The following is a 27,402-nucleotide window of genomic DNA, read 5'->3' on the forward strand; positions in this document are numbered from 1 at the left end:
TTGCACTCCGTCTACTGCGCCGTTTAATACGACTTCCCCCATTTGATTTACAATGATGTATTTTGCGGCAAGAGGTATAATATGACAAAACACGGCCCTATAACCCCAGGATATTGAACCATGTTTAGTGCTGAGACCCATTTAACTGGAGGACTGACAAATATACTGCTTCACTCCCTTCTTATGTACAGAATTTCAATAAAATGGACCAGTAAATCAGAACTGAAGTTTAACAGCTCTATTTCTGTACAGGCATCTATCTGTATGAAACGGGTACGTCGGTGTCTGGCATGATTTCACTGTATATTTCTGACTATGACTTAGACGAGACTTGTGAGGAGAACCAGTGACTATGAAGTTGGATTTAAGGGATGGTTAGGGAGTTAGGAATGACATGCTTTTGCAACGCCAATCCAAAGAAATATGTTACCATTGATCCATTGAGTGTATGATACTTACCAGCCACAACAATGTGACCACTTACCCAATATAATATCAAACGCAAGAGCTGTATCACATAATCTGCCTTTTAAAAGATGATTAAGGTTATTAGTTGGCACTGTACTGTTTGAGAGGTTTTAACATGGTCTCATAAAAATAAAAATAAATACAATCTCACTGACAATGTCAATAAGGACATTCTCTGTAAATGTAACACTTTTTAATATAACACTGGACATTCCACATGCTATGTCTTACTGTGTGTATTTTCCCATTGTGCACCTCAGAAGTATTGCAACACATTATGACCATGCACAGCCACTTATACACACAAAACCAAGTGTGTGCTTGGGGACACATTGATGGAATGTGAATGTCAGTGGTCTCCTTATTTACTCTTCATATAAAACACTGAGCAGTAATTAACTGCAGGTATCCTCCCCTGCTCGAGGGTAATTGACTGTTTCAAAACCCCACGACTTCATAATCCAGTGTGTGTGTGCACGCGGAAGCGCACGTGTGTCTGTGTGTGTATGACAAAGGAATATAATGAAATAAGATGTGAGAGCAAACTGTATGTGAAAATATTAACTCCTTAACATTCCACACCTCCCCCGCCATACACCCACCCGCCCCCATTGCACCCAATAAGGATAAGGGTCAGCAGTGGTGGACAAAGCCACTCAAATGCACCAGATGTCTTTATGAGAGCATTAACATTCAGATGTATTCATTAGCAGTAAGTGCAGAGACGTTGCGCTAACCATCAAAATATGCACCATTAATTTTAATGAGTGAGCAGAATGAGTCTTGCATCGTCGGGAGCAACTTTGGATCTGGTAGCTGATACACTGGCAGCCAGAAAGTTCCCAAAATATAGTTATGCAAGTCTGCAACTAATTTACTGTATATACGCAGGATAACTATAACATCATCTGGTGACATAAGTAACACACCAATCTCAATTGTCGGCCAATAAATGGACTTTATTTTTGCTAAAATGACTAATAAATGACGAATGAAAGCTTAGTAATAAAGCTAATCACAGTGCTTGGTGGAATGCCAAGATTATTTTTTGTGAGTAATTTATATTTTATCACTGATCATCTAACTAGACCCCTAAATATCCTCCTTCATGATTACTATATTTGAATATTTGTTACTCACTTAATCTCAATCTTAGATACGCAGGCATGATAAATTCCTTATTGTATTTAGAGAGCAATTAATCTGCAATTAGTGGCCAACTATCTGTGGTGAGATTGCTCATGCAAACATGGGGCCAAATGTTACTCTTTGACTGGGAACATAAAGCTAACAAGAGGCTAATTAGAATGTTTTAATTTGACTTAATGTGTGTTAATTGGTTGAACTAATTGGTACCTCTAAATTTATGTTAATAGGTGATTTTTTTCCTCCTGACCAGCCATGTCCTAAGTTGTAATTGCAGCAACAGAAACAGCAAGGCGTTGACCAAAGGTGTGACTGGTTAGAGTGCCTCTGAGACCAGCAACCCCCATTTGCCATTAAAGACTGAATGCTAATTAGCTATTAACACTGTTACAACAGACAACAAAGGTTGGCCTTTGCTGTTTATTCATCTGAGCAATTTGTGTAAAACTAATGGCAAGTTTCAAATGAAAGAAATCCGCTGGATGCTAACAGAACACACATAAAACATTGTAAAAAACAAAACAAAATAAAAACACACACAACAGTTGTCCCTAAAATGTGTGAATTTCATTCACTATAAAACACTGAACATTCCTACAACAATGGATGTAATATTCTTATACTTGCCTTGTCAGCTATGAATCAACAATAAATTTGGAACAGGCAAACTACTTGAAATGTAACATAAAAAAATGTTCGAAAGCATTGAACATTAAAATACACAAGGAACACAATTGACTTAACATCAATCTATAATTAAGTGCAAACGACATTTAAAGTATTGAAACATGCACTACCAACATGTTATGTTGTTTTAGTTGTCTGTGCGTCGTCGCTTGGACAGGTGGAGCCTTTCTGATTTTAAGAACTGTTCAATTTTCGATATCTGGGCTCTCATTGACGACTGTTGATCTTCTTGAGAGCACAGAGGTTCCAACTCAGCATCGGATCTTGAAGCTACAGCAGGCATAGAAGTTCTAATTTACATGAAAAGAGAAAACAAAACAAACAAGCCATGAAAACAGAGACTTTCCAGCCATATTGTTAATGAGAGCATTTTCAGTTAGATTACAATTGACAAGAGCAGTAATTCTTGCCCCTTTTAAATCATTATTACACAAAGTGAAACCAAGTTGCCATAGCTACCATACATCTTTGTTGTTTTCTTCTTCTTCATTTTAAAACGACGACGAAGAAGAAAAAAACAACGAAGACCAATGGTAGCCATGGCAACTGGAGGGCCGCAGTCCTGCATGTTTTAGAGGTTTCTCCCCTCAAACACACCCAATTTATATAATCAGGATCGTTATCAGTTTTTTGCAGTTTGCTGATGAATCAGGTGTGTTTGAGGAGCGAAACCTCTGAAACATGCAGGATTGCGGCCCTCCAGTTGCAGAGTTTCACACCATTGACCTTAAGTAACTTCATTTTAAAGTGACGAAGAAGAAGAAGAAAACATTGACGCGGAAGGGTAGTCATGGGAACTTGGTTTCACTTTCAGTCACAAGGATTTAAAAGTGGCAGTACGTAATCTAACCGCCGTCATTTGCCATGAAAACATGTTGATTTGGATGGAAACTGACTTTTTGTCATAAATTTCTTGCTCAAGACAAAAAAAGCAAAAGACTTTTGCTAGATCATGGGTGTATTTCACAAAGCAGGTTTAGTGAGAACCCTGGGTCAAGAAACCCTAAAATGTGGGAAACTGTGTCTTCCGTTTCAGAAAGGCAGGTAACTGAAACCAGAGAAAAAGAGGTAACTCTAGCCTGTTTCATAAAAAGAGGTCATTTAAGCTCTCGGTCAGTTACCGTAGTAACACAGTCTATAAACCTAACCTGTTTGGTAGCACGTTTTCCACAAGGAACATCGAGGTTTTTTCTGTCCCTGCCTCCTTTTAGCCGCGACATCTCATTTCCTCATTCATAAAGTCCGCTGCGGCGAGTTTTTGCATAAATACGCCTATAGTCCATAGCGTAAAGTCCAGTGCTTTTGACAATGACCCTATTGGAGATTGTTATCAGACCTCGCATAGATATGCTGGCATTTCCGGACAGTTTACCGTTTCACATCACAGTCCATCATCTACATACACAACTTAACCCGTCCTTACTTTTGCAACTTTACCGGCGCCGTAGTCATGCGCTCACATCACAGCATATATTTATTGTGTGTTGCGCTCCGCTTTTTTCTTATAACCGTTGGTATAATGTTTTTATATTTCATCTTAAGTCAAGTGCGCTTCTCCCTCGCAGGATTGCACCTAAATAAAATGAATTAATGAGCTAACATTCAAGTTTCCCCTGTAATATTATTGTGATTACAAAGGACTACATTTAAATTTACGCATTGACCCGACACCTGAGCAGCAACGTTCTCCCACGCTGCAGTGTTGCACTTTCTTTCTAAAGACATGTTCAAATTAGCCGTATGATCGCACTTAGATGTCAAGTTGAGAGGGGTAAAAAACGCTGTTTCCCCGTTGCCATGGTGACTCGACGAATCGGGGCTCCATTCATGTGGTCTTTTTAGTGTAGCGGTAACTCCAGGTGAAAAACTAACTCAAATTAGCTGTCCAGGAACCGAAAACACAGAGTTTCCTCTCTCAATGTATGGCAACTCGCTGTTCAGGGTTCGTCTCTGTGTTTGTTGAACATGCTTTGTGAAATAGACCCAAGACGTCAATTTGCTTATCGTGTCCAGGTACTGTAGCCTATATGAATAAACATACCCAGGAGTCGGCCATGTGCTCGAAGAGTTAGAAACTGGACAAGAAGGGGCAGACAATGAGACTCGGCTATCCTACACATGCACACACACAAAAGAAAATAATCATGAATTCCCATGCGGTATAAAACAGTAGTCCCTGAAAAAAAGATAACTCATTCAGGACTCTTGAGGAACTCTAACTGATGGACAAATACTGACCAGACAATAACCAGTCTAACATTATCTAGCTCGAAGAGACAATCCAGGCCCGGGCTGAGCTCATGTGAAGTTCCCACTATTCCGAGTAGACCCAGAATGAAGAAGCTAGCCAGCTACATTTTTTTTTAACATTACTAGACCATTTTGTTCCTCACACTTCAGTGTTTTGCACTATATCTCCCTCAACAGCCTGCACCTGGATCTTATAAACCACAGTGATGGGTTGCAGTGATGGCTAAAAAAAAAGAGAAAAAAAGGAGTAACTGTGAGTGTGAAACGGTGAAAAACAGAAAAAAGAAAATACAGACGGAGAACAGAAGGAAGAAAATTGATGACTGATGGACAGATAATGAAGCAAGAGTGGAAGAAAAGCAAGAAAGGAGAGATTCGTGCACAATTGCAAAATTTTCTTGGCGTAGCAGCTGGCCATTATTTCTATTGTCAAGACCATGAAAGATGATAATTTGCTATAGTTTTCATTGCACAGCTTCATGTAGTCGGAGATTTGACAGGCACTGGTTTCTGTCTGGCAATTGTATGTATAGCCTTTGATGGTCAAGTGCTTTCATGTACTTTATCTGTTAGAGTGATGGACCCAATCGGTATTAAAAAGTGTACTGTAATTTAGGTACTTTCTTCTTTCCTCACTTTTTGTTGATCAATATCATGAAACCACAGCACGTTTCAAATATACAACGGATCAATATCCTGGAAGAGATAGGTAATAAAAATTAAAAAAAGTGATAGGTAGGTGCTTGTCATCTTATAACTATAGCCTTCCAGACTGGACAAACAGGCGGGCCAGCTCTGTGGTCGGCATGAAGCTGGACGGTGGCAGAAATGAGGACTCTGGACAAATTGCTGGTTATTATGGACAATGCCAGCTACCCTCTGCACACTGTCATCAGCATCCAGAGGAGCCTGTTCAGTGAAAGTGTCGGACCAACAGACTCAACAACTCTTTTGTCCACCATGCCATCGTGCTCTGCAACTCCTTACTTGGGGGGAGGAGGGCGTAGAGTACATTACACTACACAGAAATTTACACTTTATTCAATGTGCAATAACCTACTCTCTGGTGCAATAACCTTATTATTTTATTTTATTTTATTTTTTTCTAATGTTTTATTTATTTATTTATTTTTTCTTCATCTGTGTAATGCTCTACCTGTCTGCATGCCTGTTTGCTCTTATTGCTGGTGCTGGTGGAAATGTAAATTTCCACCAGCACCAGAGGGAGTCATCCCAAAGGGATCAATAAAGTCAAGTCTAAGTCTAAGTCCTATTTAAACAACCGATTCAATAGCCGCTGGAGAACCATATGCAAATGTTCAGCTTCTGTAACTGACATCAGTTGTTACTGTTTCTCTGAAGCGATCTCCAAAAACGTTCCACTCTCCCAGCGTATGTTTCCTCCCAAATCCTGCAGATACAGAGACGCTGGATGCCTTCATCAGGTCGGACGCTCTGACAATCACCAATGGTTCTAACAGGAATGAAGTGAGATGCATCAAGATCATAACAAAAGTAAAACATCTCTTTATCACACTGCAGCATAATTATTTTCACAGTCGCTACCTTCAGTGTGCTGGCTTTTCAGAAACGTTGTGCAGGGAGATTGTGTGGGCAGCCCGTGTGAAGTTCTTGCATATTGCTCAGGGATGGGGGAGTTCTGAAATCACAAAAAAGTTCAATGTTTAATTAGACCAAAATCAAACCTGTATCTTACCTACAAATACTGTATACATTTAATGTTATATTATATTATATTATATATATATATATATATATATATATATATATATATATATATATACATTCAATGTTCTATTCTATATATATATATAGACTCCTTGTAATTTGTAGTGTCCCACCTTCCAAATTATGAATAAAAACTGAATGCAATTATATGGAAGTGACAAATTTCACTATTTTGTTCAGAATAGAACATAGATGACAGGTCCAAAGTTTAAACTGAGAACATTTACCAAATAAAAAAAATAAAAAAATATGTTGATTGTAAATTTCATGGTGCCAACAAATCTAAAAAAAGTTGGGACAGGTAGCAATAAAAGGCTGGAAAAGTCAATTGCATTTTTTTTTTTAAAAACAGCTGGAAGACCAGTTACCACTAATGAGGTCTATTGGCAACTTGATTGGAGTATAAAAAGAGCTTCTCAGAGTGGCAGTGTCTCTCAGAAGCAAAGATGGGTAGAGAATCACTAATTCCTTCAATGAAGATAGTTAAGAAATATCAGAAAGGTGTTAACCAGCGAAAAAATTGCAAAAAGGTTGAAGTAATCATTATCTACAGTGCATAACATCATCCAAAAATTCAGAGAATCTGGAACAATTTCTGTGTGTAAGGGTCAAGGGCGAAAAATCATACTGGATGCCCATGATCTTCGGGCCCTTAAACGGCACTGCACCGCAAACAGGAATGCTTACTGTAAGGCAAATCACAGAAAGAGCTCAGCAATACTTCCAGAAAACATTTAACACAATCCACCGTGCCAGCCGCCGTTGCCAGATGAAACTCGACAGTACAAAGAAGAAGCCATTTCTAAAGCAGACCAAGAAGCGCAGGTGTTTCTCTGGGCCAAGGGTTATTTAAAATGGAGTGTGGCAAAGTGGAAACCTGTTTTGTAGTCGGACGAATCACAATTGGAAGTTCTTTGTGAGAAACTGGGACGCTATATCATGCTGACTAAAGAGGACAAGGACAACCCAAGTTGTTATCAGCACTCAGTTTATAAGCCTGCATCTGTGATGGTATAGGGTTGCATGAGTGCGTGTGGCATGGGCAGCTTCCACATCTGGAAAGGCATCGTCAATGCAGAAAGGTATATTCAGATTGGAGAACAACATATGCTCCCATCCAGGCATCATCACTTTCAGAGAAGATCTCGCATTTCTCAACACGATAATGCCAGACCACATGCAGCACCAATTGCAACATCATGGCTGCGTAGGAAAAGGATCCGGGTATTGAAATGGCCAGCCTGCAGTCCACTTCATTCACTTCTAGAGCACATTTGGCGCATTATAAAGGGGAAGGTGCAACAAAGAAAGCCCAAGACAGTTGAACAGTTCGAGAGACGCGTGTTAGACAAGAATGGGACAGCATTCCTATTTCTAAACTTGAGAAACTTGTCTCCTCGATCCCCAGACGTTTGCAGACTGTTGTAAGAAGAAGAGGGGATGCCTCACAGTGGTGAAAACGGCCTTGTCCCAACGTTTTTTTTAAGATTTGTTGACACCATGGAATTTAAAAAAAAACATAGTTTTCCCTTAAAATGATATATTTTCTCAGTTTAAACCTTTGACCTGTTCTCTATGTTCTATTCTGAATAAAATATACAAATTTGGCACTTCCACATAATTGCATTCAGTTTTTATTCACATTTTGTATAGTGTCCCAACTTTTTGTGAGTTGGGACACTATGCAAATTACAAGGAGTCCAATCAGTTTTTTTAGGTTAACAAGCTTCGACTAGATAAAGTTAGACTCACCTCCCTACAGCCCATTTTGGCCCCTGGGACCCTGGAGGCAGCTGATGGGCACTGGTTTTCTCCACCCGATTTTATTATTAAGTGTTGTATGTAATTTTTCCATAAAAAAAATTGGGACCATGTTCTATGGTAATTTTGCACTATAAATAAGCTGACTACTGATCGATTGATCGATTGATCGATTGATTGATTGATTGATTGATTGATTGATTGATTGATTGATTGATTGATTGATTGATTGACCAAGCAAAACACATGTTTGGTGGTGACTGCGGCAAAAACTCAGACTTAAGACTTTTTTTTATTTTTTACCTATTAAGTATGACAAATGTATATTTTATAGATATTCAAGGAAGAGTACCTGAACATTTGGCTGCAGATTAGAGTCAGAGGTAGTTGTGGCTAGAACCGCTTGTTTCATTGCACCACCCCAGTCAAATGATGGCCTGTAAGTCTTTGAAATGGGTAAAGACAATTCCTTCACATCTCCAAGGGTTTCTTTTAAAACATTTAGGCATTTAGGTGTGCTAAACTCAGGTGAATCAACACTACCACTTTTTGGTTGAACGGAGACTGACAATAGGCTTTCAGAGTCTTTTGAATCCTTTGCAACGTCTTGGGTGTAAATGGAAATATTTAAGTCCCTATCATAAATGACAGGTTCTGCCTGAGAGGTCGTCCCACCGGCCTCAGTCTCTAAATCCTCCATTAGCCGATTTGCAGGCTCAGATGTACACAGATGGTCTACTTTGGCGTCAACAATGGTTTTCTTGACCTTCTCATTTGTATCAGCACCACTCATTTCATTTGTGGGAGTCACATTGCTTGTTATATTAATAGGTTCTGTCATTGTCTGATTTTTCACTGAGTCAGTTGACTGACTCAGAAGGTCAGAAAAGTTGGTTTGAACATTAGTTTCTGTTTCGTCCAATCTCCTCACTTCTGTGGTTTTCCCAACCACTGGATAAACTGCACTTGGCGATGACTTGAGCGTCTCTGCATTGGTTTGGACCTGAACTTGACATGAGTCTTGAGCCTCTTGCACAATTAAAATAGCTCTATTATTGAGACTTTGTTCTGAAGGACTGCTGAGGTCGTGAAGTAGCTGCTCTTCCCTCATACTAACGGGACTGTGGTCTGGAACTTTCTCAGTGTCTTTTTGATAGCCGTCCGCCTCACAGATGGTGCCTGTTTTCTCACTGATGTCCACAAAGTCAGTGTCCGGTGGGGTGTTGCCTATTATATCACAAGTCGTCTGGGCCTCTAGCTTTGTTTCTGTTTTTCCTTCCTCCTTCTCTCCATCCCTGAACTCAGCTGCTATTTCTGTTTTAGACATGTGTGCACCCATTTTGCTGTACTCTTGAGTTTTTCCATTATCTGCTGTTTGGGGAAAACATATCTCTTTCCGCTCTCCAGCACATCTCTCTTCGAGGACATCTTCAGCGCAACTCAGCTGACTTTCATGTTTGCGACCTTCGTTACTATTGTTCATTGCCTCTTTCACATTGTCCATCCCACTACAGTCTGCTCCACTTGGGCTTGTGCTCCCATGATCACTATTTCTGTTGTTGGTTAGTTGGGAATTGTTTGACATGTCTGAGTTTGATATGTTTATTTCATTCACTAAGCTTTCACTGATGGCCAACTCAATAGAAGAATGATGGGAAGTCAGATCTGACACTTCATTAGAGAGCTTTTCACTTGTTGTAGAGCTGCTTGAGTGTTTATTCAAAACTGTATAGTCACTGGCCATATTTTCCTCGAGTCCCAGGAGCCTTTTGGGTGAATGAATTGAAAAGGGCTCCTCACATTGAACTTGCAGCTGCGTTTCAGAATTTCCACAGAGCTTTGGTGTTTCTTGTCCTAGGAAAACACAGTCCGTAAGTACAAAAAAAACAAGGTTTCAAGTTGTAGTGAAACTGCACTGAAAAATATGGCCTGTATGAAACGAAAAGACAAAATGTTTCTGTATTTTATCTGTTAATTTCTTGCATGTCCCAATCCTACCTAAAATGCTGTAGGCCTTCAGTACTAAATTCTTGAAAAAGAAGAAGTAATAAAGCATGCTCATCTCCTTGTTTATATTATGTTGGCTGACCTCCTATTTCACCATCCAGTTTAGTCTTAGCACTCGTATCTTCCAGACAGTCCAGGATTTTGTTCTGAGAAACGGCTGAGTTCTGAAGGCTGCCAAAGACAGGCAGTGTGAAGCTGCATTTGGGTTCATCAGGAGGTCTCCCTCTGGTTCCCTCTGATAGACTGGGAAACATCTGAGTAGAAAGACAGACACACGTTTAAGTGCAATCTCTCGTGTGTAGAGAAAAATAAACATGCACATCCTTAAAATCCGACAATGCGTCTTGATCAACGTTGTCAACAACAGCTGTTGTGCACTTGGAGGCTGCTACTTATACTCAACAAAAATATAAACACAACACTTGTTTTTGCTCCAATTTTTTAATGACACAAACTCAAAGATCTAAAACGTCTTCCACATACACAATATCACCATTTCTCTAAAATATTGTTAATGAACCAGTCTAAATGTGTGATGGTGAGCACCTTTCAGAGTGGCCTTTTATTGCGGGCAATCTAAGGCACACAAATCGTGGTGTCTAAGGCTATGTTCACACTGCAGGGCGTGATGCTCAATTCAGATTTTTTGTTAAATCCAATCTTTTTATGTACTGTTCACATTACAAAAACAAATGCGACATCTAAATTGAACGCAATGCGCCCGTGATGCGACTCGCGTGCGCAAAGAGCACACATCGAGTAACGTACACCCAAAACAACGTCACGACACGTTGTAGTGTTCACGGAATTAACCCGACTGGCAACGTTTTACCGCAAGACAAGCCGCCAAGGCAAGCGACCTTTATCAGTGCCATATGCAAATTTAGCTGTGCCAATGCGCACTACTGATTGGTGGGCTGGTGGACTCTTTTCGCGGACTGTGTGTGTTAGGAGTTGGATCCATGTGTCTTGCCTGCATAAATTATGCAAATTAAGATGTGCGAACGCCCGCTCCCGATTGGTGGACTGTTTTTACGCGTGCTCAGGTTTGGCTGCTGTCCTCGGCTTGCTCGAGTGTCAGTGCTTACAATCAGAGCAGAAACCCGTCAAACTCATTTTTTCCCCATCTCATAACACCAGAGTAGCGAGGTTGAAAGAGGTAGAAATATTTTGGAGAAATAAAGGGAGACTCCTCGATATCTTCATTTCATTGAAGATGACGTTGCGTCATTGACGTGTGTGATGAATCATCTGCAGGGATGAATTTCTACTGCCGCCACAAATGTCAACATTATGCTTCATTTTTTCTAGTGTGATTAAATTAAAGACAAATAAAAACTTTACACTGTTACTCAATCAAAACAGTTCCTTATATTCATCGACGTATCAGTAGTCTCCCTTCCAAGCTCTCTCTCTCGCCCGCGCACAGTGCATATCAGGCTTTTGATGACTTATGAATCAGATATGTGCGGATGAGCATCGCATACATATCCGAATTATATCCACATACGAAAGATGCCCGGGTCTGGTGTGAAAAAATCGGAATTGTACTAGTCACACTGCATGAAAAACTCAGAATTGCAGTCTAATCAGCATCTTGATATGGCACACCTGTGAGGTGGGCTGGATTATTTTGGCAAAGGAGAAGTGCTCACTATCACAGATTGAGGCCCCGTCCACACGAAAGCCCGTTTCAATGTATCCTCACAAGTTTCTTACCGTTTAGGCCGTTCGTCCACACATTTCTGAGCTTGAAACCGATCACTTTGAAACCGGGCTCTAGAGTGGAAAGATTTCAAAACGCGCCCCGTACGCGTCCGTCTGGACAACATATGCAGGATACTCCTCCAGTGATGATGTAATGGTCGCAGCTTGATGACGACGCATTGTCACAGATTGATGACGTATGCGCCAATTCTCGCGTAACTGCACGCGAACCGTCAGTCTGTCAACAACAATGGCGGATAGCCGTGTCGTAGTCGCCTCCTTAGCCTTGCTTATGCTTTTGCAGCAAAATATTTTGCTTCTTTATTCCCACGTTCAACAAGTGGTGTTGTACTTCAATCACCCGCCATTGTCATTTCTCCTGTGTTCGTCTTTTTCATTTTGTTTTGATACATGCAAAGCCATGTTTGTTCTGTAGACTGCAATGAAGTTAGAAAAAAAAAGTGTTCGTCTTTTTAGCTGATTCTTCTTCTACGCTTTCCGTTAACTCCCTGTGGCTGCGCTACAGCGCCACTCCAGACTTGGCATTGACATTACAGCCGTTAAACATCCACAGCGTTTTCTTTTGGACACACGCAAGTCTTGAAATGCTTCTGTGTGTACGAGATTTGTTTGAGGAACGAAGCTTCCGTTTGGACGGGACCTTAGACTGGATTGTGAACAATATTGAGAGAAATTGTGATATTGTGTATGTGGAAACGTTTTAGCTCTTTGAGTTAATCTCATAAAAAAAAAATTGGAGCAAAAACACGTTTTGCGTTTATATTTTTGTTGAGTAGTTTCAATGTGTACAAGTTTCATGTTCATGCCATCGTCAAAACATACCAATATACTGTAGTGTAAAGGCTTTTAAATCCAGGTTAAAAAGTAAGCTCTTTTGCAATACCAATAATTAAGGTCTTTCAAAGAATTGTTAAAATCATGTTTTCCAAAATAATGAACGACTGTTTTTCATTTTGAGCTAATCCAACATTTTTTACTTAAATTTTAACTGTGCTTAGCAGCACAAGATTTTCTTCTTTAGAAACATTAATACAATTTTAGACAAATCTCTGGTCGCCAGAGTCTCTCCTCATAGATTTTGGTCTATGAGACGAACTAAAGTCAGTACTAAAGTAATTTTTATTAATTTTGCTGGCTTCAACAGCACATTTGAGTAAATCTGATTTGTTAAGAAGTGATCAGCAGGAACAGCAATTGTGTCAGGCTCTCAGTATCAAAGTGTGCAATAATTTTAAGAATTTAGATAACAGGGTTGTTGTAACAGTCTTGGGAACATGAATATTTTTCCAAACAACAGTTTCCATTTTCCATACTAATTTATGAAACCAAATTCCATACGTTTCCATACTTTCCACAACTGTGTAGGAACACTGTTATGAGTGTGTGGCTGGCCGGGTTAGCCGCTTTTGATTCATATTTTACTTACGTAACAAAAAACAAAACAAAAATATACAGGTCAGTCTCTCTGTTGGGTATAAATAACATTCAAGATACCAGAAAATCACATACATACCTCCAATTCATGTATTTTCTGGGCCTGCACTTTGACCTGTTCAGACAGTTCACTGTGTTTCTGTTGAAGGTCATAATGCACCTCTTTTAGTGCTTGAAAAAGGAAGATTTCATTTTTATACCAAACTACTATCACCAATATGTTTTCCGTTTAAACTACATAATTACGGTGAATTGAACTCTTGACTTTCTCTAAAAATAAAATGATTTCTTCCCTCCTTGTCCAAAAACGGTTTACTGCAGCTCACCATCAATTGAGCAATTTTTTCTTCCATTGCCTTTCTTTTCTCTTGCATCTTTTCATGTTCCTCCTTCAGGGCCTGTAGGGAAATTACTCACTCAAAGCATTTTTAATACAAGACAAAATATTTATGAGTTTATATAACAGGAACAGAGGGCCTGAACCTGTAGAAGTGTAAAAGTGAATGGACATCTTTCTAATACAAATTCATTTGTGGCATTTTAATGATTATTTTAATAAATTCATTAATTAGTAAATGTGCGAAAACCATACAAGGAAAAAGAGAAAATACAAGGTAGAGGGTGACTATTGATTATGAAGAACAAATTTTGTTCTGATGGTCATGCCTGTGCAATTTCAATATGTATTACAGATGGTATATACGTGTACAGTATGCCTTGTACTTCTTGGTATGGAGGTCGTCACTGATTACTTAAAAAAAAAAAAATATATATATATATATATATATATATATATATATATATAATATTATATTATATATATATATATATATATATATATATATATATATATATATAGTCTTCTTCTTCTTTTCCTACCTAACTTACAGTCAACAACAGGGCTGACATATAGGCCACACATTAGTGCGCCATAAAATCTCTAAAGGTGTGCCATGGGAAATTATCTAATTTCACTTAATTGGTCAGAAAATTCTTTGTAACAAATCATATATCGTTGTCCACCCACCTAAGGCAGCAACCTCCATGGCTTATCAGATAGACTGTGCAAATACATTATCTTCTATTAGTTGGCAGAAAGTATAAATTTGACATGTATCCACTTTTTGTGACAATTTTGTGTGGTGGTGCCCCGTGAGATTTTTCGAACTTAAAATATGCACATTCATTCAATAAAGGTCAGGAATCACTGCAATGAACCCCATGGTTTGGAAGCCGATTTTTTTCCTTTTTGCTTTCTTTTGTTTATCAGCTATACCAATGCATTTCAATGGGCATCAATTATACTTACACAGATTTTCAGTATTTGCGGGCTGGCCTCCCTCGAATAGAGGGGTACACTGTATTGACCTTTTGCACGTGACGCCACAGCTCTCATAGGAACGCCTCCTCCGGGACGCTGGACGGCAAAAGAGCCACTTGCCTGTATTGTAGCCATTGAATCTCGTACATAATAGTCTTTTATCTAATTGACTACCTTATAAAATGGTCATATCTTGCTGTGCGGTCGGTTGTACAGACAGACAAAGGAGTAAACCAAATGTTGCTTTTTATCGCATACCTACTAATGAAGACGAAAGACGTCGATGGATAGCAGCAATCAACAGAAAGGACTGGCAGGCTACAAAGTATTAACGGATTTGCAGCGATCATTTTTTGCGAGGTTAGTGGATAAATGTTGTAATTAGTAGATAAATGTTCAAACATTTTACAAGTTAACGTACATTCTAACAAAGATTGTAACATAGGTATCAAATTGCATGTTTCAAATCACATTAACGAGCCAGATAGTTAGCATCCACTCCAACTGCACTAACACACAGCTTAGTTTTAAAATGCACCTTCTTCAAAACTATTAAGTGCATTTGACTGTTTAATAATGGGAGATTTCGCCTTTGTGCTTGGAGTTTTTCACTCTGGAGCTGGAGTCATATTCATGAAATGACTGCATAGCTTGCCACTACGATAGTGATTTGTTCCATGCTAGTAAACATAGTAACATAACATCATCACAGCGTTTCAATATAGAACGGACTATTTAAAAATAAGTCAGTTAGCGTTATAAACAAGTTTTACCTTTGCATTATGAGGTATATTGTCCCCCGGTGTGAGCGTAGCATCTCGTCCCAGAGACACAGCCAGCGACAAGCTTTTGAATCAGTCCCGGTGTAAGGAGAAGAGACGGCATTGACTACATAATGATATAGGTCGTGCGCTGTGAATTCCGGTAAAGTCGGCAACAGAAGGTAAGGGACTGTTTTCAAATTAGCAATCTCCAACTTAAGTAAATATCGCGCTCTATGAGTCCCGACTAAATGTGCAACTTCGACTGACAGGCGACCTTCGGTTGAAGTAATAGATTCCATGGCTCTATGGGCAATAATAACTTTTAATTTGTAAAATAACAGTCGCTAAGTCACTATGTCGCTCCAGATCACGTCCACTTCCATTCAACAATCATTTCCTTCCGCCGTCCGTCATAGGGCGTGATCACGTGATGTCGGTGCAAATGGTCAATACCGTATAGCGCGGTCTAAGTCTCTCTCTAAGTTATTACTGGTAACATTATTATTTGTTTTCTATATGACTGTAATTCCATGTGTAAATTGGGTAAAAAAAAAAGTTTTTTATGGGGGGGTTTTCAGAAGCTGGTCCGCCATTCTTTTTGCGTGCACATTTTCTGAGAATGTTTTAAAATTTGTTTGCAGAAAACGCACAAATTCAAGAACAAAGATATGGATGAATCACACATTCGTGAAATTGGTACCTAAGCACATGTAGCTATTGAGGCCCATTGACACTGTCATATTCACACCATGGGGCAATTTTAAATATTCTATTAGCCTCATTTATAAATGAGTATAAACTTTGGAAAGAATGCAGGGAGCTATGAGAAAACCCATGCAAGCACAGGTAAAACATTTTATGGTAACACCGCTTAGTTGAAATTCAAACCCGCAACCTTCTTGCTGGGAGGTAGCTGTGCTTTCTGTGCAGCCTCAAAGTCAATCATTGATTTATTTAAGGATCCCCATTCGCCTCTACCACTGCAGAGACTATTCCTGGGGTCCATAATTATGACGATTAAGAGGCAATTCATAAGAGAATCCGCATGAGGAAATCATATTATTCATATTATTCATTAATTAAAATGAATGTCTGATTTTCATCTCAATTCATAACTGATAAAAACACTCAACTCGCAATGTAGAAGTAAATAAAGTAATGTAAGCAATGTAAAAGTAACATAGGGAACAGAAGGTCCTATACCGTAAATACTACAACACAAGTTCTGACCTTGTACTGCTCCTCTTGTGTCTGCAGCTGCAACTCTAGTCTGTTCACAGCTTGTGTCTGGTTCAAAAAGAGCTGCTGAGTGTGCTGCAGGGACATAATCACCTCCTTGACAGTCACACATACAAAATTAACACACTGTAGTAGTCTATGAAAGCATTGCAGCACATGAATACCAGAAGAACATGTTTTGCACACCAAAATAGTGTAAAAAACAAAACAAAAAATTATGTTAATGTAAAATAAGAAAGTTTTGTACAAATTATAGACTGTGGTTTCATAATAAGTCGAATAACTCACTTGTTTCTCAGAACGCACAGCATCATATTCTTCCTGTAGTCTTCTGTTCATTTTAGTTTCCTGAACATATGAACACTGTTAATTAACAGTTGACCGCCTTGCCTCTTTACGTTTACTTTGTTGAATGATAAACGTGTGTGTATGCAACTCCAATTGAATTAGCATATTAAGAGTTGTTGGTTACCATGTTGAGCTTGCAACTCAGCTGGCTTAGATGTTGCTCTTTGTGTGTCATTGTGCCATAGTTGTCATGTTGGACTGATGAAAACTTCGTTTTGATCAGTTTGGTGTTGACCTCCTCCAGCTCCTGAAAAACATGTTTGGTTCACATAAACCGCCCCCCAAATTGAGAAGCTGATGGTTGTGCAATGGCTCAGATGTCACTTTCAGTATTTAGTACCAAATACAAAGATCGTTAATGCGCATTGTTCAATTTTTACCTCATAAAATCAAACAAACAAACTTTAATTCTCCAATACCTTCCTTAGTGTCTGAATGGTTGCTTCATGTTTTTCATTTGTAGCTGTCAGTTTCTTATTTCTTTTCATTGCTTCATCAACTGTCAGGAAAAAAATACAAACACACTTGGTGTGACCAAGATAACTTTGCCACGTGCATTGTTTTGTACATCATGTTGATGTAATTTTAATTTCAATTTCACTACAACAGAAAATGCTAAAGGTGCATTTCCATTTATGAATATCCTTCAGTTACCATTCTGCTCCAGTCGCTCATGGGCCTTCTTGAGTGTGGCACACTGCCTCGATAGAGTGCCAAACCGTTTCTCAACCTCTCCCATTTGGATCAGGTGACTGTCTTTTGACCGAATCTGCAGAGCTTGCTTCTGCTCCTGTCAAAGAATTACAGCGGACAAATTAATGTCCATGTAAAACAACTATAACACATCCCTACGAAAGCAGTGAAAATGCTAACAAATACAGCCAGGGCCCTTATAGGTCAATACCATAGCGTGAAAATTATATATATTTTTTTTAGCAACTGCCGTCATGGGCCCTTACAATCCTTATCACCATTCCTTTGAAATCAAGCTGCCAGAAAAGTGTTAGAAGCTTACTCATCACACTGTTGGCAACAAGAAATAAAACAAAAAGTGGAAAGTGCAAATCAACTCTGAGACACAATACTTCCATCAAAACAGTTTAGGCTCATGGTTTACTGCATACAGTGTTGCTGTTGTGGAATGAAGGCATCAGCAAAGTCTATGCCTCACAGAGCTTTAGCGCTCTACAAACTGCCATTACACTTTGAGTGTCTGTATCGTTCGCTCTTCAATAATTCACTCCCTTCGGTCTCATTTCACTCCCTTCTATCCTAATACACCGCCCTTCCTTTAACTCCCTAACCGTGCCACTGGCATAGGAAGAGGGTTCAACCAAGCGAGGTCCGGTTATAAAATATTTTAATATTGTCATGGCAGTTCAAGTGTCACACTCTCCCTATCCGTTCGTGGTGATGAGCTCCTCCATCTAAAAGCTGGTCCTCCTATTCCCCCAGTCATTAAATTTTTCTCACTCCCACCTATCTTTTGTCAACGATTGGAACAAGTTAAAAACCTCCTTACCAACTCATTGGATTTCTTTTCAAAGTTGTACTTCAGCAGCTGTAAGACAAGAACAAACTTAAACCAAAATCAACAAGATAGGTCTAAATCATGATTATTACATTTTAAAAAATTACAATAAATTGCATTTGCCTCAGAAATTAAATGCAAAGCTGCCAATTTGTGTACAGGGAAGTGATGGTGGGTATTCAAATGGCTAAGGGGGAAAAAGTGCAATTAATTTTTTCCAGGATAAATACGCAATAACAAGGGATCTTGTAATATCATGAATAATCAAAAGATCCATTATGTGTGTGGGATTTTTTATTTTTATTTATTTGATCTTGTTAAAAAACTTTATACTGAAGTAACTTCAAATATAAAACCCTACAATTTTAATTTGGATTAAGTACACTCGACTGTTCCAGTTAAGTAACCTTGTAATTTAACATATTGTCAACATGCAAGTGATTGAAGTTCTTTAATCACAACAATGTATGTGAAAATGAAAAAAGGGAATCACTAGACCATGTCACAAGAATTAAGACAGCTGGGCCTCAACTTAGCCAAACACAGCAGTTAATGTCTCCTGGATAGAATATCAAAAAAAACAAAAAAAAAACTGAATTGTCTCCACACAAAACGGCTGGTCATTAAAGTGCAGCGGTCCGTGGGGATGGCTGTTTGTCACCTCTATGGCGTCAAGCCCGAGGACAAACACTTTGGAAGCCAAATTGGCTCGGACCTTCTGCCCTTGACTGAGCAGAAGACTTCTGTTTTATAACAGCTCTCCGTTAAAAATAAATAAAAATTCCCCTTAAGTATGAATGAGAAAATGTAAGCAAGAAATGTGATGGTGAAAATAGGATAAGTGGACAGAGTGCACAAGTTCAGTACCTGGAGTGACTTCAGCTCTTCTTTCAAGTTGCTAATCTCCTTCTCTTTTAACTCAGAAATGACCTGGTATTTCCCCTGCAATGTTACATTATTCGTCTGAGTGTCAAAAAAGTAATAAAAGCCCAAGCTCAGTGCAAAAGAATGCATTACAATCGCCAAGAGGCTGCAAGTGAGATGAGAAAATTTACTGCTAAAACAGTAATTGAAGGAAATTCACCGGGACTGGGATGGTCATACCTTCTCCTCCTCTGTCTTTCTTATTTTGTCCTGTAACTTAAGAAAAATATCAAGATGTAAGATGTCTGGTGTGGTCATAGATCAAATCAGTATGATTTTTTTCTGTCTTGTGGGCGGCCTTAGCTCATTGCTTTGGGACAGGTAGAAACATGGCAAATTTGAGAACGGCTGTAAGTAAACATAGGCACATTTGGACGACGTGTGCATCATGTTAAAGCACAAAACATAGGTGTAAATTGAATTTCCCCTAAAGCAGACGATTAAAGGTTCTTAAGAGGTAAAGCGATTCAATGTACCATGAAGGGGAAGAGAAGCAGCTTTACTACATATTATATTGGCTGTCTAACATCCTCACAAGCTATAGCAGCGCTGTAGCCAATTGAACTGCAAATCAATGTGTAAATATTCGTTTATCCCAGACCTTGGAAGATGCAAAAGTCTACTTGGTAATTCAGGGACAAGCTGAATTCAATTATACTGTAACTTGAATTATTGCCAACATGTTATGGAGACCAAACAAGATGTGCTTGTTTTCAAACATAAAAGTAGCACATTTTAAACTGATAAGGAGATATACCTGCTTTTTAACATTGATGAGAGACTCTGTATGCTGTTTTGCAGCTGTTTCTATTTGGTGTTGTAATGAGTCCTGTCACGATCGGGGGAAATATGTCATTAAATGATGAAAACCGTCATTTGTAATGAACCTTAAATATGGACAGATCCTGTGTCATCCAACCATACCTTCGCCCACTCCATCTCCTGTTTCTCCAGCACCGCTTTACCGATCTGATTCTCAAATCGAGTTTCTGCCTCCTGAACCATGGAGAAATTTATGAAAAGAAGCAGAAACTCATCAACTTAAAAAAATGCATACAATGAAATCAATTACAATAAATTTCATTTGTCCAAAATGGAATTTACAAAACATACTGATAATGTAGTTATACCCAAAAGATAAAGAATATCATGAAAATACTGGAAGTACATTAAATAAAATAAATACATAATATACAGGTAAAGATATTCTAGAAATAATCAAAAGTTTCCCTTATTTATTCTTCCATTTCATTATAAGCACCCCATTGAGAGAGATTAGCATTATAGGGGAGGTGATATTTGTTGTACGCTGTCCTTATCCTCCTTCTAAGCCCCCAGAAAGCAGGTAAAAAGTCAATTTCTTTCGATGGCCATGAGACTCTATTTATGTGCATGTGGGAGCATCTTAACTCTGTAAGTTTATTTTATAAGTTCCCATTAAACTATAGTACCAGCTCAGTGCTGCAAAAGAGATAACGCTATTTTATTTCCCTTTGAGAAAAATCCTTATGCGTTGAGTGTATTAAGTGTTATGAAAAGCTTCACTGAACGTGTTCTTCCATCCTAATTCAAACAGAACAGACAACAGATTTATTAAAAGGCTGATTAGAAAACAATGATGATAATAATAATGTCCTTATTCCATTCATTTTGTGTATTTTTAAAAATATGTCAATCTCATATCTCATTTACTTTATTTTATGTAGTTTTCAATTAAAAAACAAACAAACTTTGAGCTATTATTCAAATGAATCCATATTAGACACAAGCATTCATGCTGTATGTTCTTTCACGTAAAGCTTTAATTTACAAGGAAACCTAAAATCGCTGTCACTGTCTTGTCAAATCCATTGGCAATTGAGTACCAACACTATGATGATAGTTACTCCTTAACCTCTGCCGTGAGAATAGCAGCCTGAGGAGGATGAGACTGATTTTTCCAGTTAACATGACAATAACAGTAAAACTGAAATTGTCAACTAACCTTTACGCACACAACAATGTTCTTTCAGGTTGATTGTGTTTGCTTGAGGGTGGGATGATGATTGTCCCTGCCCACATTGTTATTTAGAAACAAATGAACTTTTTACTTATTGGTCAAGGGCCAAATAGCATGTCTGACCCCTGGTCTGATGTAAAGTAATGTAATGACCAATCACGGCTCAACTGTTCTCTGAGTTCAGTCATGTGATGTTCACAAGCTGGGCTATGATTGGTCGTTACCTGTGCCCTGAGCAACTGTGATGTGAAAATGCCCGCCCGCTTAGATGGATAAGATTATATGAAGCATAATTACAAGCTTTGAAAACAAATGTTACGATTAAGGTCAAAATATAAATATAGGCCAATCTTCTATTTTGGGTTCATATTTTTAGATCCGACTCTGGAGGAGTCATTACATCACTGGTCATGAACCTCACGGCACGTCATTGGTTCTAATTCTTGTTTCCATGAGAAAAATAAACTGAACATGGACAGAAATGTGTGATCTTAAACTGTACCCTTCGGATATGCAGCTCCTCCACAGCCTCAAGCAGATGTGTTTTAAATTCCAGCAACTGCAGTAAAATGGTTCCCCCACTTTCTGATTGGCAGGGGGTGGTCAGCAGAAGCCTCTGTTGTGGTGTCACTGCTACTCCTGCCTAATTGATCATAATTAATTATCAAGCAATAAGATTGATACACGGCGTGTCAGACTTGCACTTTTCAGTACACTGTAGGGGATGGATGTTAAAGAAATGCAGGCAGTAACACTCAGGACTTGATTTACTAAGGCTTTGCACATGTAAAAGATGTGGAAGTGATTTAGAAATCGGGTGCACCCAGGATTGTGTCCATTATTTTGTACATTCTGGGAGGATAACATACAAATTGATTAATTTACAGTGGCTTGCACAATGTGATGTATTAAACCTGAGACAAGTTGTGTGTGTGTTTTTTTTCACACTGTTCCAATTTATTATGCAAATGTTGTTTTTATCAGATTTTTAGTCTAAGCAAAGGACACTCAGCATAATTTTGAAGTCATCAACTGTTAGAGAATAATTTGAATGTTTTCAAACAAACCTCCCATTGATAACAGTATTTTCTTCAAAAATAAAGACATATTTTTGTTTAAATGCACTGTTCCAAATTATTATGTACAGATGTGTTTACATTTTTTTATAGTTTGTAAAGAACTGAAAATAGTCATTTGCTGAATTTGCAGCATTCTGATGTTGTATTTGCTGGAATCAAACGCTATTTCAGTCAAAACCATGCTAACGGATGAAATTACATTTGAACAAAGGTTCTCTTATTTGACAGAAGCTTCACAATTTTTGCATCCCGAAGCTTCCCCTAACTTTTATTCCCATCACTTCAAACTTCATTTTATTCTTGTGGCGCTCTCCCAAATTTTCCATGGTGAAAACAATCAGAGCTACCTACTGTAAATCAAAAAAATTTATTTTAACATGTCTGTCTCCATCAACACCTGTTGCCATGAGGACTGCCAATTTGTTAAGAGTGAGTGTACATGCATTTTAGCACTTGCTATTTCAGATCTTAGTAAAAGACCGCAATCTTCACATGCAACATTCTCACCAAACACGTGTGATCTGTTTGAGTGGACAAGAAATTTAACATCGATTGTTTGAGATCTTGGTAAATCAGGCCCATAGTGTATATAAAATTCAATAAACTGCTCCGTGGAAACATGGCATCGTACTGTAGTGCATTGAGATGGCTGTGTTTCCATTGTATAACGGCTGTCACTATCAATTTTTTTTTTTAGTAATCTAGCAATTGCACAATCAATGAATCAAATAATCGGATACGGTATTTTGCCCTAAAATGGCTAGTCTTCTGGGCTCCAGGTTCACTACATATCATACATCAATTTTACAAACCGCTTATTCCTCACAAGGGTCGTGGAGGTGCTGGAACCTATATTTCAGCTGTCTTCGGGCAGTAGGCGGGGTACACCCAACTGGTTGCCAGCCAATCGCAGGGCACACACAGAATTTAGACTCTTATCTACCATGCATGTTTTTCGGAAAGTGGAACACCCGGAGAAAACCCACACATGCAAAAATGCTTGGCCGAAAACCGAAACGCCCAAAAAAATTTAGCGGTATGCAAATTTTTTACTATCATTGCATTTATTATAATTAATTACAATTATAATATTATTCTAAAATATTTATTTAGCACTGGCGTTTTAACCAAGCGCAATATAAATTGAAATGTGCCCACACCGCAGACATGTTTGCTAATGGTACATTAAACACCAAACGAGGTTTGAGGATTTTTTAGTCAATGTAGTTCGCACAGGCGGGGACGGATGCGTGAGGCGGGACAAGGTGCAGCGCACTTAAAATCGACACATTCACATATTCACCAACGTTTAAAAATAAATAATTACATTTGTTCGCACCAGCGAATCGGCTTCGGGAACGGATTGCAAAGTCACAAACGGCGTCCTGTACAGGTCTGCCGCCACCTAGAGATAGCGGTAAGTGTTTCCGTGTTTAAAACAGTTGATAACAATAGTGCTAACATTAGCTAATGTATTTAGCACGTCCACTGGGATGCCGGTGAAAAAGTGGAAGCGTTCCAGGGGCTCTTAAAAAAAGAAAGGGAAGGCGCTGCGGGAGAAAGAGTGGCTCACCTGTTGCTTGCGTCACCACAACCTACTTTGGCCATATTCTTTCGGCTTCAATTTTATTTCGGCCGAATGCCGAAAATGACAAAAAATAGCTATTTTTGGCTGAAAATTTTTGGTGGCAGAATATTCGGTGCATCACTAATTATGACTCAACATGTCAGAAAATAGGGAAAATCTTGATCATTGTTCTCTAAACAAAAATCTAATGCAAACGCAAAGATAATAAGTCTGCTTTCTTGAAGGACTACAGAAATCAGAGGATATTGACTTTTGAGACGCTAGGGTTAGGATAATTTTAGGATAATGAACGGCGTTAAATGATTCAGCCATTACCAAAATAGTTGTCAATATTGTTGATTGATTAATTATCGACTATTCATTTTATCACCGCAAACAATGTATTTACGTCTTCATCTTTGAAGAACCATAGAAGCACCATTAAATAATTGAACTCATGATCAACATGACATGCCAATATGGATATGATATAATTACTTCTATGACTAGTTAGACCCAGTTCAGCTTCATAATTGTACAAACAGGGCAAAACTGCTGTATTAAATTGTACAGGTGTAGCCTATGAAATGGCCAAATATTGAGTGATGAATAGGGAGTATGTTTCTGGTTTCATTGAATAGTCCCAGAGTGTAGTTGATTTATTTCAAAACTAATTTTAACATACATTAATTTGAATCATACTGGATATACTGTAGCATAACATGAGTGAATGAGTGAATGAAAAGAGTGGAAGGCAACTTGGTCAGTGTTACGCTTTAAAAGGGCTTCACCAACCTGGTGCCTATGGACCTTTTTAGCGCACCAGTAATGGGACGTTGTGATTTCCTAGGAATGTTGTCAAACTGATCATTTTAAAATGTAAACAATTGCAGAGATTTATAGATTTAAAGTGATGGATATTGTTTCCTACCTTGCTACATTATTATGTTGATAATTATTGTGAGAAATAATTAACATCATGTTCAAATAGCTGAATATTGTTGTTCAATTGTTCAAAATAACATGCCAACAATGAAAGGTTAAAGGTTATTTGAGAATATGTGTTTATTTAGAAGTGGGTATCAAACTGGTAGCCCTTCGCCTAATCATTACTCAAGAAGTTTCATGCTTGGTGACCCCTGCACTACAATATAGATTTGGCCCGGTGATTCTAAGAAGTGACAACTTACAAATGTGCTCGGTGAGAGAACTCCAGAAGACATACTGTGGTCCATTATGTTGCTTTAACATGGGCCAGTGTTTCACAACCTGAGCCAAGGAAAAACAAAACATTTTCATTATAAAATCTCACATCAAACAAAAATGTTATAAAAAGGGGATACACAAGTCAACTCTTGACATCTAATGAAGATAATTCAATTTTTATACCTCATGTTAAATATTATGAACACAGATACATTATTTGCAAAAAAATATTATAGTAATTATCCTACCAATTAAGAGAAATTGGATAATTTATTTTGACATACCTGATGATCTACCAAGGAAATGTTAGTTCCGGTTCAAGTCAATGTCCCTCTGGGTTGCCTGTTTACAAAACAAACAAACCAAAAAGTTTGTTAAAAAGATTAACAGACTTCTCTGACGGTGGCAATAGGTCACGAGTTGACTTCCATGAAGGCAGCCTTGGTTCAGTTCCCGTTTAGGGATAGTGAATGTGAAACTGAATGATTATCTGTCTACAGAGGTGTCCAAGCTCTGTCCTCGAGGGCCAGAGTCCTGCAGGTTTTGGATGTTTACCTGCTCCAACACACCTGTTCCAATGAACAGGATCGTTATCAGGCTTATACAAAGCTTGCTGATGAATTTTAGGTGTGTTGAAGGAGAGAAACATCCAAAACCTGCAAGGACTCCAGCCTTCGAGGACCGTGCTTGGACAGGACTGGTCTACAGTATGTGCCCTGTGATTGACAATCCAGCTGGGACAGGATCCAGCTCCGTGTAACCCTGAACAAGGTGGAGAAAATGGATGGATGAACAGACAAGTGTTTAATTAAACATCAAGACACTATATATATATATATATATATATATATATATATATATATATATATATATATATATATATATATATATATATATATATATATATATTTATTTATTTATTTTTAGCTAATACACTTATTTACAGTACCCATCTAGAATCATCATTGTCAAATTCTGTAAATTACATTGACTAGGTCTGAATATTAAGGTCTCATAATGTTTGCCAATTATTATAATCTAACCTAATGGCTATGGAATAACCATTAATATTTTTCTTTCTTTGTTTTATACTTCTCCCTTTCTTTTATAACCAATCTAGATTCAAATGAACCCATTGACAATAATAGGGGTCAAAGCAATAACACTGACTAGACAAATTTTCTGTCAATGCTTTTTAAATTATCTAAATTGTTTAATTTGCACTGCCGATGATCCTGTACAACGATAAACTCACGCACGCACACACGCGCACACACACACATAGTGTAATAAAATAACACTTTGACCCCCACGATGAGCAAGTGGAAGTGCACGTGTGCTGGTGTATCAAAGTGTTGTGAATGTGTGTGTTATTTATACAGCATCGTCGTACGTGCACCTTAACGTGTATATGTGTGAGAGTCACTATCACGTAAACCTCAGTGTCTTTACACTTGTTTATTGTACAGTTGAGTAAGTATTAATCATCACCTCTAGGCCATAGGAAGACAGTCTATTATAAAATAAGTCATAAAATGGAACATTTCTATCAAGTAATAATTATTTAGTGTGTAAATCACAATTCCTGAAATTTACAAGCAAATAATCCCACTTTAGCCATAGACAATGCATGACAAATGTTGCCTTTTTCTGTATTCTTTAAATCCTCTGTCTATACCAACATTCTAAAATATGAGAAAATTATTCAACCAGGATTAAGTGGAAATATACTTCTATAAGAAACTAAATTTATAATAGAATAGTTTTGTGATACAGTATTCATAGCTTTTACCAGCAAAAAAATCATATGTTAAAAAATGAACCAAAAGATGACTAACATACAGTGCTTAATTGATGGAAGTAATGCGTTAAATGTATTAGTTTCAGTACAAGAACGTTAAATTTAATGAATTCGGTTAATTTAAAGAACAATTAGCCAAACTTAAACTTTGCTAGCCCATAATCTTTAGTGCTTTCTCGCATGATTGCTTCTCGTCTTAAATTTAATTTATTTAGTACTTTGTCCAGTTTACTCAACGATTTAAGTCATGAGGATGCATCCTTATTCTAATTTCATAATTTTAATAAATAAACTGACGTACGTTACCTACCTAGGAAAAATTAGCCTGAATTGAAGTTCATGTTTGTTTGTTTTGCGGGCGGTCCCAGCAGTCACCCAATAACAAGCTTGACA

The 27,402-nt window shown here is 38.1% G+C and overlaps 1 protein-coding gene across 5 annotated transcripts; it reads right to left on the reverse strand.

Annotated features, from left to right (window-relative positions):
* Window positions 1–2,020: 2,020 nt before the first annotated feature.
* Window positions 2,021–27,395, reverse strand: ccdc73 (coiled-coil domain containing 73). 5 transcript variants are annotated; one of them, XM_086074345.1, is made up of 22 exons: window positions 27,320–27,395; window positions 25,493–25,550; window positions 25,193–25,271; window positions 21,859–21,999; window positions 20,282–20,353; window positions 20,115–20,186; window positions 19,538–19,567; window positions 19,301–19,375; window positions 18,425–18,463; window positions 17,557–17,692; window positions 17,322–17,401; window positions 17,027–17,149; window positions 16,843–16,902; window positions 16,546–16,650; window positions 13,557–13,628; window positions 13,310–13,369; window positions 10,151–10,322; window positions 8,414–9,915; window positions 6,118–6,211; window positions 5,889–6,025; window positions 4,343–4,413; window positions 2,021–2,591 (listed from the first exon to the last, which is right to left on the reverse strand). In XM_086074345.1, the coding sequence occupies exons 3-22, from the start codon at window positions 25,235–25,237 to the stop codon at window positions 2,429–2,431; spliced, it is 3,249 nt and encodes a 1,082-aa protein (XP_085930471.1). In that variant the 5' UTR covers window positions 25,238–25,271; window positions 25,493–25,550; window positions 27,320–27,395; the 3' UTR covers window positions 2,021–2,428. The 5 variants fall into 5 exon arrangements, with proteins under 5 accessions (XP_085930471.1, XP_085930472.1, XP_085930470.1 ...); XM_086074346.1 differs by having other exon boundaries at window positions 5,901–6,025; window positions 19,538–19,573; XM_086074344.1 differs by having other exon boundaries at window positions 19,538–19,573.
* Between the last annotated feature and the right edge of the window lie 7 nt (window positions 27,396–27,402).

This window comes from Leptonotus elevatus, chromosome 4 (assembly GCF_054856555.1).
Source record: "Leptonotus elevatus isolate MCC_2025b chromosome 4, RoL_Lele_1.0, whole genome shotgun sequence".
In the NCBI taxonomy this organism is placed as follows: domain Eukaryota; kingdom Metazoa; phylum Chordata; class Actinopteri; order Syngnathiformes; family Syngnathidae; genus Leptonotus; species Leptonotus elevatus.

What these genes read in the sequence shown, in the direction of transcription:
- ccdc73 (XM_086074344.1), bottom strand. Translation starts at nt 25,237, where the DNA reads ATGGACCACAGTATGTCTTCTGGAGTTCTCTCACCGAGCACATTT. An exon ending in AAGAGCTGAAGTCACTCCAG is followed by an intron (nt 18,464 to 19,300) that starts GTACTGAACTTG and finishes CTTGTCTTACAG; the next exon opens with CTGCTGAAGTACAACTTTGA. An exon ending in ACTGGATGGTGAAATAGGAG is followed by an intron (nt 9,916 to 10,150) that starts GTCAGCCAACAT and finishes GTGTTTTCCTAG; the next exon opens with GACAAGAAACACCAAAGCTC.